At 43.3% G+C, this 16,024-nt stretch overlaps 1 protein-coding gene across 1 annotated transcript in view; it reads right to left on the minus strand.

Moving 5' to 3' along the window:
* Positions 1–1,353: 1,353 nt before the first annotated feature.
* LOC102293136 (receptor-type tyrosine-protein phosphatase gamma) overlaps positions 1,354–16,024 on the minus strand; it is a gene marked incomplete at its 5' end in the record, with an annotated part of 174,559 nt that continues 159,888 nt past the window's right edge. The window contains 1 exon segment of the mRNA XM_042228107.1: positions 1,354–2,735. Within this exon segment, the coding sequence (XP_042084041.1) occupies positions 2,701–2,735 (35 nt within the window).

Raw genomic sequence — 16,024 nt, forward strand, 5'->3', positions numbered from 1 at the left:
GTCTAAGATAAGATAACTCTTTATTGTCATTGCACAGTCATACATAGTACAGTAGTACAATGAAATTGGAAAACTGTCCTACGTCGGCACTACATATAACACAACACGACACGATATGACACATCACAACGCAACAAATAACACAACACAGTATACTAACTTAGTATAAAAAAGAAGAAGAATAAGTGTATGTGGGTCAGATCGGGAGACCTTGGGGGCCGTTCAACTGGCCCACGACGACCAATCCACTTTCCAGGAAACTGTTCATCTAGGAATGCTCGGACCTGGCACCCATAATGTGGTGGTGCACCATCTTGCTGGAAAAACTCAGGGAACGTGCCAGCTTCAGTGCATAAAGAGGGAAACACATCATCATGTAGCAATTTCAAATATCCAGTGGCCTTGAGGTTTCCATTGATGAAGAATGGACCCACTATCGTTGTTCCCCATATACCACACCAAATCATCACTTTTGTTGTTCCAACAGTCTTGGAGGGATCCATCCAATGTGGGTTAGTGTCAGACCAGTAGTGGTGGTTTTGTTTGTTAACTTCACCATTCACATAAAAGTTTGCCTCATCACTGAACAAAATCTTCTGCGTGAACTGAGGGTCCTGTTCTGATTTTTGTTTTGCCCATTCTGCAAATTCTGTGCACCGATCTGGGTCATCCTCGCTGAGATGCTGCAGTAGCTGGAGTTTGTAAGGGTGCCATTTCTGAGTAGCTAATATCACGAAACTTAGCAAGCAGTTTGCTAACTGTAGCATGGGAGATGGGTGGTCTCGTACGTGTCTTGCATTGAAATCTGCTGCAATGACCCGGTTACTGCGTTCACCAGATATCAACACAATTTCGATCCGCTCCTCACATGTTACCCTCTTCGACATGTCAATGGCTGTGAACAAAGAGAAACTTGTAAATAACTCATGAAAGAATAAAGAATAAAGTTGCGTTGAAACCAAGAACACCATAGACAAGGCAATTGTCTATGGTGTGAAGATACAAGATGTGCAGCACCTGAAACTACGGCCTGTGCTGGCATTTCTCCTGCGGTGTTGCTATCAGTGTGTGAAGAGTGGGAGAAGAGGGTTGCATCAATCAACACAATCCAACACAATGGGCAGCACATTGAACACATTTTATAAGTGGTCAGAAACTTGTAAATAACTCATGAAAGAATAAAGTTATGTTGAAACCAAGCACACCATTGTTTTTCGTGTGACATTACCAATAAGTTTGATGTGTCACATGGCCCGCTTCCTATTGAAAAACCAAAAGTTGTATCCAAGATGGCCGACTTCTAAATGGCCACCATGGTCAACACCCATCTTGAGGAGTTCGCCCACTCACATATGCTAATGTGCCACAAACAGGACTTTAATATCACCAACCATCACCAGCCATATAAATGGCCCACCCTGTACATCAGGTGCTTGTGAGCTCTACCTGTTTGTGTTCTTAACTGATGCTTGGCTGTCAGGATGAAAACAAAAATCCTTTTCAAAGGAATATCATGTGTTTGTGGTCAATATTTGTGTGAATCTCTCTCTACATATATATATGTGTGTGTGTGTGTGTGTGTGTGTGTGTGTGTGTGTGTGTGCGCGCGTGAGAGAGGGAGAGAGAGAGAGAGAGTGCAGATGACATAGCAGCATACAAGAATATAGAGGACTAAAGAAGTCCACCTTCGTTTGGCTGAATCAGCTGTGAGTAGCAGAATAGTAATCTATAGGACATGATGGAAATCAGTCTGATTCAGGAGGCCACAAAGGACGTGTACAAAAATCACAAAGTTATTATGATAAGGATATATTTATATATGTATACATACGGTACTCCCATATATTAAAAAGCATATTATGAATTATACAAAGAATTAACCATAAAAGTTCACAGTAGCAGTGGTTACACCACATAGGTATCCTAATTTGGATGTGAATAATGGTGTAACAACAAAACAATGGAAACAATAAATAAATCAGTTTAAATAAATACTTGTTCATGGTCATCCTTCCATGAGCTTCTTCCCATTAATCTTGTGATTAATGAATAGTAACATGATGTGTGAGCATGGTGTAGGACGTCATGATGAGCAGAAGTCAGACATCTTGTTATAGAGACAGAAAACTTGTGATGTCCTTCACAGAAGCAGTTGGCTTAACAAGTCAAAGCCCTGAAATGTCTCCATAAAAAAAGTCTGATTGAGGAAAATCAAGTGAGTCTGCTTTAGTATATGTAGGCTGTAACACTACACTGAATAGTGCAAACAAGAAAAGACAAAAAGTGTTTCTCGCTGCCCACTGACACTGTCGTGAAACTTAAAAACAGGTGTAAACCCTTCAGTAGGAGAACAATAAGACATAAATTGGTGAAAAAAAATAAATATCAAAACTTTATATCTGTGTAAAAAAGTAATCAGGTTATTAATTTTAACCAAGAGTCTGGCGAAAAAGGCATTGGAAAGTCCTGTCCACGATAGTTCCTTGACGTTTTTCAAAGATAAGTGCTTCTTTTATGGGCTCAGGAACAACACAGGTGTTTTGGATCCACGGGACAGGCTCTTCAGCAGAGCTCCTTGTTCTGAAGAGCCTGTTTCAGACCAACAGCTCCATACTCTCGGACCGGTCTGACATAGTCAGTATTGTCTCATTAAAATCTCTGGCCAGAAGACCCAAACCATTCACGTTGACACTGATGGGCCTAAGTAGAGTCCTGTATAGGAACTGGTACTGGTCCTGGGAAGGAAATGGACAGACAAGAAAAAAAAAAGGGAAGACAGCAATATTAATAATGTACCAAAATAATTTTGCTGCACTAGGCATATAAAGAAAAACGAAGTTGAAAATATGATAATACTTGTGATACATGTGTATTCCTTAAACTAGATAAGAAATACATACGTTGGCCAAAACATTGTGTTCTCTGTTGTGGTGCAACTTTATATACAGATCTGGGACAAATTCGACAGTAAGTGCAGTTATTTCTCATAGTCAGTATATTGGACGCAGGAGAATTCAGCTGACTTCTCTCATCCATGTTAGGGGAGTCTATAGACTTTGGTTCTATGTAGAATTGAAGAAGCCATGCTGGTTTAAAGTTGCAGTGTGTAAAATCTCCGATGTCATCAGATTGCACTTTGCAGTCAACTGAATTCTGTTTTATTCCCCTTGTATATTCAAATTAAAGCAGACGCTGTAGGACAAAAACTGTGTTCACTGCTCATCTGTACCAAGTATACGCTGTCAGTGTGCTGTTTACCTTAGCTATCAATGTGTTCACATCTATTTACTTTGGATGAGGCTGCAAAATGTTGTGAAATAAGTCAACGTAGATGCTGAAGATATCCTTAACTTTTCTGTCGGTAAGCACGGGTGTTTTCATCAGTCCTGCTAGCTGTTGTTACCAAAACCTTCTTTGAAGCAGATCTAACATTGTTACACTGGGAAGCATAGCAAAAAAAATCATTGCATGTCTAATGGGACTCCATCTTAGATGATAACACAGGTATGCTCCTTCATTTCTTGAGACTCTTACGGTGTGTTCACACCGAACGCGATAGAGGCAGGCAGAGCGTCAGGCTTACATGTAAAGTCAATGGAAAGGCGCGCTGACCCGCGATTGCGGCTCCCGCGAAAATTCGGAAGCAGATTTGCGTCGCAAAACGCCAAAACGCCTGAAACGCGCGTGAGTGTAGCGCGTTTCAGGCGTTTGACTCGCGAAAAAAACCACGCGCGTGAGTTTATGTGTTGCATTTTGTGCATACACGCGTTTCGCGTCCACCGCTCGAGTTGGAAAAATCTGAACTCCAGCGTCAAATCGCGCCGCGACAACCAATCAGGAGCCTGGTGACGTGGCTGTTACCTAGTTCAAAGGGGCAGATCCAGCCAAAGCCCTTTATTCTTCAATAGAAGGAAGGCTAATCAATGCCGTAGCAAACAACCCGGAGCCGTACGACACCAGCTGCTTTCTGGACCGAGACAGGAATATAAAGGACCGAAGCTGCACAAAAGCTAGCAAGCCACCGCTATTTTCCCACTGACGTACAAATACCGTTCTGCTTTTAGGCATGTTGTCATTTAAGAATATATTTTATTGTTTATTAATAAACAGCACACAGTGGTCCCGCTGTTCATCCGTCACTGCCTCTTTTTTTTTTTATTTTCTTTTTTTTGCACCGTACAGCATTGCATTCTGCAGCCTGATTGACAAATCTCCTGCGCTTGTCAATTTTATCATGTTTGGTTTTGATAACCATCACGTCCAATAGAAAAAACAGCACAAAAACACCCATAACTATGAGCCTCATTCGGAAATAGACACCTGCACCGCGAGGGAAAAAGGCGCACGAAAGTGGCAGGCAGATGAAGACAAACGCGGCATAATAATACTTTTACGTTTTGCAATCTACAAAGGTTTGCACTTTGAGAATCAATTGTGAGAACTGTGACCAATGTTCATGTGTGTGGGGAAAACAGTGTATAAAGTGCGTGACCAGGGGCTAGTTATTCTGAGAACCCCTGCTGCAATAAATGAGGGACCACTGTCTACTCTATGATTATTATATTCAACCTGTTAACATTTAATACTGTATTGATAGAACCAACTGATTCTGCAGCAGAGCATCCCCTGTTGCTTCTCCTGGCTCCCAGTCCCTGAGCTCCTGCTGCTGCACCCACAGGTATGTACAGCAAGCACTGATACCTTTTTAGTCGGTGGGATTCCTTGTGATCACCTTTACTAAATATCTACAACCAATCTGATTATATCCTGTTTTTGTTTTGTTTTTTTTCAATGTTGAAATTAAAATCTAGTAGCAGCCTTCTCATTTCTTTGTGTTTTGTGCTGTTTTACAGGCCCACAGGGGAGGACGGCTCCGAGGCAGATGAGGGACGGGTCCCAGGACGGTCCATCGGGGTGGAGCTGGCCACCTGGTGTCCCTGAAGAGGCCACACCAGTCTCCAATGGAGCATTTCCTCCTCAGCCTTGTTCCTGCTCTGGAGAGCAGCTGGTCCTTTTTATTCCTGTCTCTCTGTAAATACTTATATTTTATATATTTATGTTTAATGTTTTTCTGTTTGAGAATTTTAATATTATTTCAAATAAATTTTTATAATGACTAATGTCTCAGTTCTACTACACAGCAAATGTTGGCACACGACTTGACACATGTAGAATTTATTTCATATTATACTAATGACAAAATATACTGATACAGTGGGATGCAAAAGTTTGGGCAACCTTGTTAATAGACATTATTTTCCTGTATAAATCGTTGGTTGTTACAATAAAAAATGTCAGTTAAATATCATACAGGAGACACACAGTGATATTTGAGAAGTGAAAAGAAGTTTACTGGATTTACAGAAAGTGTGCAATAATTGTTTAAACAAAATCAAGCAGGTGCATAAATTTGGGCACCACAAAAAAGAAATGAAATAAATATTTAGTGTATATCAATGTGTGTGTCTCCTATATGATATATGGGGTGCCTTTGTCTGGACGTGCTTCCCATCCAGAGCTGCACAGCACAGAGGGAAGTTCCAGCGCTCCTGGAAATCCCTCTGTGATGGACCGCCAGTCTCCAGGTGAAGGCACAGCCATGAAGTCGTCCACTAGACAGTCCCAGATGGCCGTCGCTGCCTGGGGGGTGATCTGACACACCGACTCTGTAACTGAACGCTTGGTGCTGAAGGAGTCCGCGGTGACAAGGAACCTGGACAAAATTGTTCAAAATCAGTATTATGTGTACTGCAGTTACAAAATACATTATTCAAATTCCAAAATACTTTTGTGATGTCAGATTTAAATCACAAAACTTAAATCTTACATAAAACATTTTGTAATTATAAGGATAATTACAAAATGTATATTAGATAATATCTAAAACAGTTGTGTTTTATTTTAACTTTAATATATCATAATTTGATTGGTAGCAACTTTCACAACTACAGTGAGCCAGTCACTCATAATTCCTAAACATGTCAATCAGGTAGGAATGAAGTAAGACATTAATAGAAATAAAGAGTTGTGTGTTGACATGTAGCCCTTTCCTTGCTTAAATCATTAATATTTTTGAAAAATTAATCTGTGATAAGACCTAGCTTATCAAGATAGAACCATGTAACTAGAGATGAACCAAACTGTTCACAGTTTTATCTAACTCTGTTTTAATAAAGGATGGTGACCCCTGCTATAGAGTCTGACAGCTGCAGGGATTATACAAATATTCAACTATCCCAGAATCAAACCAGGTCTAAATAAAAAGGAGTGAGTATCACTACAAAGGTTAACTCAGTGGTCCTAATGCTACAGTTTGATATCAGCAAACACCGAGCGCATACATTGATGTGACACCACAGCCATGCTATCATTCAAACACTGATAACAGCATAAATCGTATTAAATCGGGGCTTGATGAGACCTTCTGAGTATCACTAGAAATATTATAAATAGTCGTCTCTGTACCACAGTTTGCTTTCAGTAAACACCGAGAGCATTCACTGTTAGCATAGCACATCCATGTTAGCAGTGTATAAATGGATGGTTTAGCATATTAGCACAGGTATCAATAAAGGACTACCGTATTAAATACTTTTACTAACCTCAGGCAGACGGACAGGTGCTCTGCAGGTGGGATTGAGCGCCTGTAATTGGTGTCTAGGCGGGCGATGCTGGGACCGACGCGGGACAGCAGGTCCTCAAACTGGCCGAGTGAATGACGGTGATAGCGCTGGAATCGGCCGTAATCCAGGCGCAGCTCCTGGAGCAAGTGGTGAAACTCACCAAACTGCTCACATCTCTGGAGGACCTGATGGACCCAGGTACGGCGAGGACGTCCTTTACGCGCTACTCTGCTCTCCACAGTAAATAGAGAAGGGAGACTCTCTCTTCAAGCGCTAGCTCGACACCTGCCATCTTGCAAAGATACCGGTCTGGCAAAACTTCCTCCCACATCCCTCCCACATTTCCGGTTCACGCGCGTTAAAATATGATATTTTGGGGCGCGATGGATTTTTCTTGGACACGCGTAGAGGTGCGAATGTGCACGCGTCAAGTTAGGGGCGTTTGGTGCTTTTTTCACGCGCCCATCGCGTTCGGTGTGAACACACCGTTAAAGGTTTAGACACAAATTAAAAATTTCTTCCATTGGAGAAAAAGCGATTAGGTCAAACAGTGATTCAGATCTCCGCGAATGTATTCAAGATGGTGGGGCAACACGGAGTCTTCCACAAACCAGCACCTACGCTTATGTATTTTTAATATAGTAATTGTAAGTTTATGAGATTGCATCAGTCAGTGATTTTCAGTAATCAGCCATAAACGCATACTAATCAGTGTTTTTTATTTATTTTTAGATTTCTATTTAATAAACTCAAAAAGTATATAACTATACAGTGGGAAAATAATTATTTGATAACTTGCTGACATTGTAGGGTTTGTTACGTAAACCCCTTTTCCACTAGTACCTACTCGCTGCAGTTTGCCATGTTTTCAGGGTTTTCTATTAGGTTATAGTACCTGGTACCAGGTAATAAAATAGTGCCAGCTCGGCTGGGATTCCAAAAAAATCTGAGCAGGTGCTAAAATGTGGTGTCATTAGTCTGCATGCAACCGATTGGCTGTTCAGCCACCTGTTCTAAAATAAATTAATTGTGACGTATCACATCCTTCGAAAGCTGAGTTCAATTTCTCTAGCCACACCCAGGCCTGATTATTACCACACATTTTCCCAATCAAGAAATCACTTAAATACGATCTGGCTGACTAAGTAGAGTAGACCAAAAGATCCTTAAAAGCATCATGCAACATCATGCTGCTAACCAAGGAAATTCAGGAACAAATGACAAACAAAGTAAATCTGAGATCTCAGTCTGGAAAAGGCCAAAGCCATTTCTAAAGCTGTGGGACTCCAGCAAACCACAGTGAGAGCTAGTGGTGTACCTTCCCAGACTTGGCCGGCCAACCAAAATTAACTCAAGACCTAGAAATAACTCATCCAAGAGGTCACAAAAGACCCCAGATCAACATCCTTCTATAAAAGTCTTCCAGAACTCCGGGCCTCACTTGCCTCAGTTAAGGTCGGTGTTCATGACTCCACCATAAGAAAGAGACTTGGAAAAATAGCCTGCATGGTCGAGTTCCAATACTGCTGACCAAAAGGAAGATGAAGGCTCATCTCGGTTTTTCCAGAAAACATCTTGATGATGTTAAGAAATAAATATGTATTCTTAATGCTTATTTTCTTATTATATTGTTTTATTTATTTTAATAATAGAGGCCTTTATAAACCAGGAGCAGCACTTTCAGTGGGGTTGCATCATTTATTTGACTCCTGATACCTGGCATCTTTTACCTTTCACCAGCTCATCAATATCAGGCTTCACATCCTGAGCGGCAGCTAACTTCAGGATGTGATTCGAGTGCCTGTGCGTGAGCCTTGAGCGCAGTTTTGTTTTATTTATGCTCATTACAGAGAAAACTTGCTCACAAAGATACGTGGTTCCGAACATGCTCAACAGTTTTGCAGCGAGGGCTGTCAAGTTGGGGTAACCTGGCAAGAGATTCTGATAGAATGTGTTCAAGCCAGCTGCGGCAAATTTGCCCTTCAAATCCGAGTCACACTGCAAGACTATTATTTCTAGTTGGATCCGGACGGGCAGATCAGAGGGATTCACAGTGAACGGCGAGCAAAAAACAATTTCTTCTCGTAAATCAAAGAAACGCCTCAGCACAGCACCTCAGCTCAACCATCTTTCCTCAGTGTGGTATGGCAGGCCATAGATGTGGTCTTTCTCTCTGAGAAGACTGTCAAACTGATGGTGATTGAGGCTTCTGGATAAAATTAACAGTTTGGATGACCACCTTCATGATGTTATCCATTTTCAGTGACTTGCAAAACAAAGCCTCCTGGTGCAAAATACAGTGAAAAGTCCAAAAATCATGTCCTGCATTTGCAGATTGGACTTTATCTCTGAACTTTTTTACAACGCCTGCTTTCTTCCCGATCATTGAGGGCGCACCATCTGTAGCCAGGCTGACAGCGCGGGACCGGTCCACTCCGACCCTGTCCTGCGCGCCGACGAGTGGGGTGAAAATATCAGCTGCGGTCGTTGTATCTGTTATCGGTACCAACTCCACGAACTCCTCGGTGACGGTCAATGTGTCATCAACTCCGCGGATGAAAATTGCCAGTTGTGCAACATCTGTAATGTCCGTGCCTTCATCAATTGCAAGTGAAAACACAATAAATGACTTTATTTTTGGCTTCAACTGTCTGTCCAAATCCACTGAAAGATCAGAAATCCTGTCGGCAACCGTGTTTCCTGTCAGGCTGATATTTGCAAAGACCTGGCGCTTTTCAGGGCACACAATCTCCGATGCCTTCATCATACATGTTTTTAAAAATTCACCCTCACTAAATGGTTTGGAAGCTAGTGCAATTTCGTTAGCAACGAGGTAGCCTAGCTTTCACTGCAGTGTCACTGATGTCTGCTGCTGTTTCTTCAAACCCGCCGACAGTTCATTCACCTTCACTCTTCTCTGCTGTCCTTGAAAGTTGTCATATTTGTCGGCATGAAGACTCACATAGTGGCGACGGAGGTTATATTCTTTCAGCACTGCAACATGCTGGGAACACACCAAACTTACAGCTTTCACTTCCGTGAATAAATAGGAGGATGACCATTTTTCTTGGAACACTCTGCACTCTGCATCCACTTTTCTCTTTTTTGACAGAGACATATTGGGGTAATGAGGGTGCCAAAGCACATCAGGTTTAAATTTCGCAGGCAAAACAAAGTAGCTCACAATTGCTATTGCGCCATCCTATGGACACAATTGGAAAAGCACTTTCTTTATTGAAAAATTGCTGCTCATTTTTATACTTTACAAAATCATCTCACGGGCCGGATTAAACCCGCTTGCGGGCCTGATCTGGCCCACTGGCCGTACGTTTGACACCCCTGAGCTAGACCATCATTTATTTTTCATGTAGAGGAGGTGGCTGAGGATTGCTCCATTCCATAATCAATATCCACATGCCAGTCTTGTCAATGCTTTCACTGAGGGTGAAGGCATATGTAGAATAGCAGTGGGGACAGAGCATGGTAAATCCCACACTTGATGCAATTTGCTGTAAGTTGGCCTCTAGTGTTGGTCAGATTTCTGATAAAGACTCTTAGAGTCCTGTTAATCTTGTGGAGTTGTAGACATCCAGGATCCACGTGTGGCATTGAGTCATAGGCCTTCTTGTAGGTAGTGCACAGGTTGGTCAGTCTGGTCTTACTGTCATGGGCAACTGCTCTATCTGTATCGGTGCTTTGTCCTTCTGTTATTCCTGCCAGTTCCTTTCTGTGCCCTACTTACAGTACGTATTTAACCATGTGCCTGTTCATCTTAGCCACTATGATGGCTTTTCAATTGATAACCGCATTTCACTTGTTCATCCTTATATGCAGCAGTTTCTACTTGTCTCCGTTGTTGTTAAAAGCACAATGGGACCGGTCCCCTATGGGGATCCTGAACACACACACACACACAAACATGTGTGTGTGTGTGTGTTTGTGTGTGTGTGTGTGTGTGTGTGTGTGTGTATGTGCGTGCGTGCGTGTGTGTGTGTGTATACTGAGGTAAAAACAGGATTTAAGGCTATTGTTCTGCTGAGGGTATGGGAAGACACCATCACATCAACGAGCCATCTACTGTAGAATCCTGGATGAGAACCTCCAACAGCTAGAAGACAGAAGATAGGTTGTGGATAGGTCTTTAAGCATCACACTGAGAACAAAAAAGTACATTAAGGTCATGGATTGGCCTCATCAGTCTCCAGACCTTAATCATGTACACTCTAAAAAGTAATTCAGAGGCTTAGTAACTATCACTATAAATATAAGTTAGATGAGCCTAATAAAATCTATGAATATCATTTTAGTAATTATTTGAGTTTGATGAGTTGAAATAAATGTCTAAAATGTTAACATATGTGTTTGTGTTAAATTCAGGTATTTATTTACATTTATCTCAGACAATAAATTTAGTATCTGGTTTACAGAATACCTTCTTTGCATGTACTTAATATTTTTGTTTAAAATTGAATCAAAACATTTGAGAAATATGTATCTATACTCATCAGTATCTTGTACTAAAATCATTAATTATTCAAATCAGTATTATTTATTGTCAGCAACTACAACTGAAAAGTGTAAGTAAAACACGATAACGTAGAGTAATTGAGTACCATGAGCCTTTTCCATTGTTTCGTTCATTTTGTTTTTTAAATACTCTGAGCTTTTGTGTTTGCTGTCCTGGTTTGACATCTATCCTTCAAGTATGTGAGGCTTTGAGCTAAAAGGGAAAAGGCTCTTGTCTTTTTAGTGCTTGTTTATTTCGAGTTATTTCCATGTTTATGAAAATTAAATTTCGTTTGGAAAAATGTTAATGTGGTCATTTTTCATACATGTATTATGAAACACACAACTACATATTAGTTTGTTTGGTTTTTCAGACTTAGACTACCAGTGAAATACAATAATTGGCTCAAGAGTAGGCAGTTCGTCTTGTAATCGGAAGGTTGCCAGTTGGAGCCCCGGCACCGACAGTCTCGGTCACCTATTGGTTGCCTACTGCCTACTGGTGGTGGTCAGAGGGCCCCAGGGCAGCTGTGGCTACAATGTAGCATGTCGTCAACAATGTGTGTGTGAATGACTAAATGATTCACACACACTTTCAGGATGACTGGATGTAGTGTAAAGTGCTTTGGGGTCCATAGGGACAAAGTCAAGCGCTATACAAACGCAGGCCATTTAACATATTTAATATTAAGTACAATTTTGATTACGTTCAGTTTACAATATTAAGTAAATGGAACAAAATTTTGGATCAACTGACCATCTATATTCAGTTACATTGACCAAGCATGTCAGTGTTATTTACTCAATTTTTTCATGTTTGTGTAACAACTACAATTATTGATTTCAACTTAATATGTTTAAGCTTTAGTTATGCAATTGATCAAGTATATTGAACAGATTTGACTAGTTTCCAACCTACTCAATATTTTTAAGTGTAAAAGTGTTGCCTCAAAATTTTTAAGTAAATGTCAGTTTCAGTTTTTAAAGTGTAGTAAATATGAGAAGGAAGCTGTTGCTTTGAGTTGCTGGTTGACAGTAATTTATTTTCCATAAAAATTAGAAATGGTTCATGTCAATATAAATGAGCATACTTAGAAATGTATTAACCTCACACCAGATAAGAATCAGCTACACCCTTTCCCTATTAGAATGAGAAATGTCTACCCATATCACTCATGGGAAGGGTTGCCGCTATAAAAATGATGGTCTTACCAAAAATAAATTATTTATTCTCAATGATCCCAACTAAACCGCCACAAGATTGGTTCAGATCTCTAGATTCATGTATGTCCAAATTCCTTTGGAAAAATAAACCCCCACGTATAAGCTTAAAAACACTACAAAAGACCAAGGATAAAGGAGGACTAGAACTGCCTAACTTTCAGCACTACTTCTTAGCCAACAGGCTTCAGTTTATCTCAGGATGGCTAAAACATACCCTCTTAGATGAACCTTGGCTAGATGTAGAACAAGCACTTTGCAATAATCTAGAGATCTCAGACCTACCATTTATCAGCTCAAACATCCAACGACATGAATGCTTTAAAAGCATCAACATCAGCTCTTCTCTGACAGCATGGTGGGAGTTTCTAAAATTGACGGCGTCTTCATTAATCCCATGCAAACGTACACCTATCTGGAACAACCCTGACATATTACAAAACAATAATATGATAAACTTTTCAGATTGGAGTGGTAAAGGAATCAAATATTTAGAACATATACTAGAAGGAACAGAATTTATTTCATTTGACAGGACTAGTTACACAATATGGGATCAACAAGAAAAGATTTTTAGAATATCAACAAATTAAATCCATAGTAAAAAAGAAATTTAAACCGGGTCAAGTTGAACTACAAACACCACCAAGTGTGGTTCAATTTCTTACTCTTAAAACCCCCCAAATTACTATCCAAAATATACAGAATGCTTTCTAAAACAGATGAATCAATATCACTTCCTATTGCAAAATGGGAAGCGGATTTATCAGTTAACTTAGACCTAAACTTCTGGTCTCAGATTTGCTTAAAAACCTTTCATCTAATTAGAAATCCCAGTCTTCAATTAATTCAATACAAAATATTACATAGAGTGCACTATACAGGTCATCGGATGTTCAAGATGGGCTTTACGTCTACCAACAACTGCTCACACTGCCAAACCAATTCACCGGACAATTATATCCACGCTCTTTGGTTCTGTCCACCAGTTCAGAAGTTTTGCGCGATCTGGAGCTTCAGTTCTGAAATGACATGCTCCATTCCCCTAGTGGGTGGGGGTCATAGTTTGGTCCCGCCTTCACTGTTGTGATTGGTGTGGGGGTAGGGACAGGCTAGGCGTCGGGTTCCCCGGCATCTCCTGGCCCGCTCCCCAACCCGGGGTAGCGGTCATGTCCGGTTAGGGGCTCTGTTGGCTCTCCGGTGACTGTTTCCTCGCGGCTGCGTGCAGCGGGGCTAGGGGAGGGTCTGTGCTGACGGACGTGGGTTACTGACCTGGTAGCCTGGCTGCCCCTGGGTGGGTCCGGGATGGGCGTGAGGTTCTGGGGGCGCTCCGTCTCTGGGCTGGGGCCCGGGCCGGGCCTCGGGGGCTTGGGTCCTGGTTGGTGTGTTGCCGGGGTTGTGGGCGGGTGGGTGCATGGGGGCCCAGCCCTGGACGCAGGGTGCCGCCGGTGCATCGAGCCACCTGGGGGGCTCTTCAACTGGTGGGGAAGATTGTCACATCTTGCAGGAGCTTTCCTCTCCTCAGGGTACTCTCTGCAGGAGGGGGAGAACAGGAGAGGTGGAGGAAGATCTCAGCCTGGGTCGTTCTATTGTCTCATGTAGTCTGGAAGAATGAGTGGATGGTGGGGTGGGTGCAGTTTTCTCTGTGGTGGGGTTGGGTGGACTGTCCTGGGCTCTGTGGGGCCGGGGGCGCTGCTGCGCTGGGCCCCGGTCTGGATGGGCCTGGGCCCCCTTTCCCTGGCGGGTCGCGGAGTATGGGAGTGCCTACTGGGGTCAGCGGGGGAGCTGGCCCCAGGGAGGGTACTGCCCCTCCCTTCCTTCCCTCCCCATCTCCAGCTGCCTCCCTCTTCCCGCTCCACTTCACAACCACCCACACATGCAGGGCCTTGGAGTAGGGGTATGTCACCAGGGTGCAGAGGAGGCTACCCCCCCCCTGTCCCCTTCTGGCTGCCTCTGCCTCAATTTTATCCCACAACTTAGACATTCACATTACTTCACACTCTCATTACACATACATATAGGATCTTGGGGGTGGGCACGATACACGGAATCCAAAGTACCATCAGGGTGTACACCCCACCCCTGGCGTCGTTGCCCACCTCTCAATGTTAAATACACGTAGACATTGAGGGCCTAGCAGGAGGGACCATGCGCTTACCTGCTGCTCTCTGGCAGGTAGCTCCATGCCCTCCTGGGTTTTAAATGCACCTTAGAACACACATGCATCAACACTACAATGAGCGGGTGGAGGGAGGTTTGGAGTCTTCTCTCACCCCCATTCTCTGCGACCTGCTGGAGCGGGGGGGCTAGGAGGAGGAGTTGGCCGTCCGACTGCGGTCTGGAGTGTGGGGCCTCCCTGCTGCTGCGGAGTCGGGGCGGTCTGCCTCTCCCCACCGCAGGGAAAAGGGTAACACCACCTGGGTCTGGGTGCAGTTCCCCCCTCCAGGGGCAAGGGTACCTAGACCCGGTTGAGAGTACGCTTGGGGAGTGTGATCGTGTGTACAGCGTCTCTTTATGTCTGTCTCCACGTTGGTTGAGTGTGGAGTAAGTGTATATGAGAGCATGAGGGTGGGAATGGATGTTTGTATATGTGTGTGCCTGTATTTCTGTGTCTATATGTCAGGTTGGGTGTCAGGCGCCACCTCTCTGGGGACATCTTAGGCCCTCCAAGGTATGGAGGCCTATCTCCCCCTACCACCACTTCCCCTGCCAGTGGCGGACTCCCTCAGACATCGGTGCGTTGGTGGTTCTTTGTGTCCGGGGATGGGCGTCCAGGTACACACCGGCTCACTCCTTGGCGGCCGCTTATCGGGGCCTGGAGCCTGGGGCTCGCTCGGGCCACTTCGGAGGTGGGGTGCCCCCGGCCTCTCGGCCTGGGGCTCGGTCACTCAGGCACGGCTGGCTGCCGGCGGAGCTCACGGGCGCGTCACTGCAACTCCCCCTGGCTTCTGCTCCGCGGCTGCTGAGTGAGCCCTCATCTGGGACTCTCCTCAGCTCTTTCTGGGACAGTGGCGCGGCTGCCCCTCTGTTGGTCTTCCTTGGTCTCTTGTGTTCTGGGGGCCTCTGGATGTCTGGAGTTTTGATCTCCTCCATACCTGCTTCATGCCCTGGAGGACGGGGCTGTGGCCCCCCCACACCCTCTAGCAGATCATTACATGAAGGAACCTTTTAAAAAAACAAGCGCGTCCATGCTCACAGGTGTACACACGGGTGATCACACCCACAAACTACACCCTTTTTGGCTCCTACCTCAAAGCACACTGTGTTGTGTTGATCTTATGTGCTGCACAATAATGTTTAATATTTAGTATTTACTGTCATATTCCCATATATCATTGTGATGTTGTTTATTCTATTACTCTTGTTCTCTTCTGCTTGTTTTCTTTTTTCTTTCTCAGCAGGTGATCCAGGTGACTGATATATGCATTTTTTTTTTTCTTTCTGCCTCGTTCTGTTGGTTTTTGTCTTTTGCCCTTCTCCCCCGTCCCTCTTCTCAGCTGTTTCTCTTTCCCTCTTTCTTTCTCCCCTTCTTTCCCCCAGTCAAGTCTGTCCCGATATTCAGTAAGTGAAAATAAAATAAACAATAAAAGGTGAATCAAATGGACCATTACGGCAAGGCTGGGATGGTCAGTTTGGTAAAGTAAATCCGTTGGGCATCTTTCTTTGCCTTTAGA

The sequence above is a fragment of the Haplochromis burtoni genome, unplaced genomic scaffold, assembly GCF_018398535.1.
Source record: "Haplochromis burtoni strain Fernald_Lab_line unplaced genomic scaffold, NCSU_Asbu1 Contig_304, whole genome shotgun sequence".
Classification (NCBI taxonomy): domain Eukaryota; kingdom Metazoa; phylum Chordata; class Actinopteri; order Cichliformes; family Cichlidae; genus Haplochromis; species Haplochromis burtoni.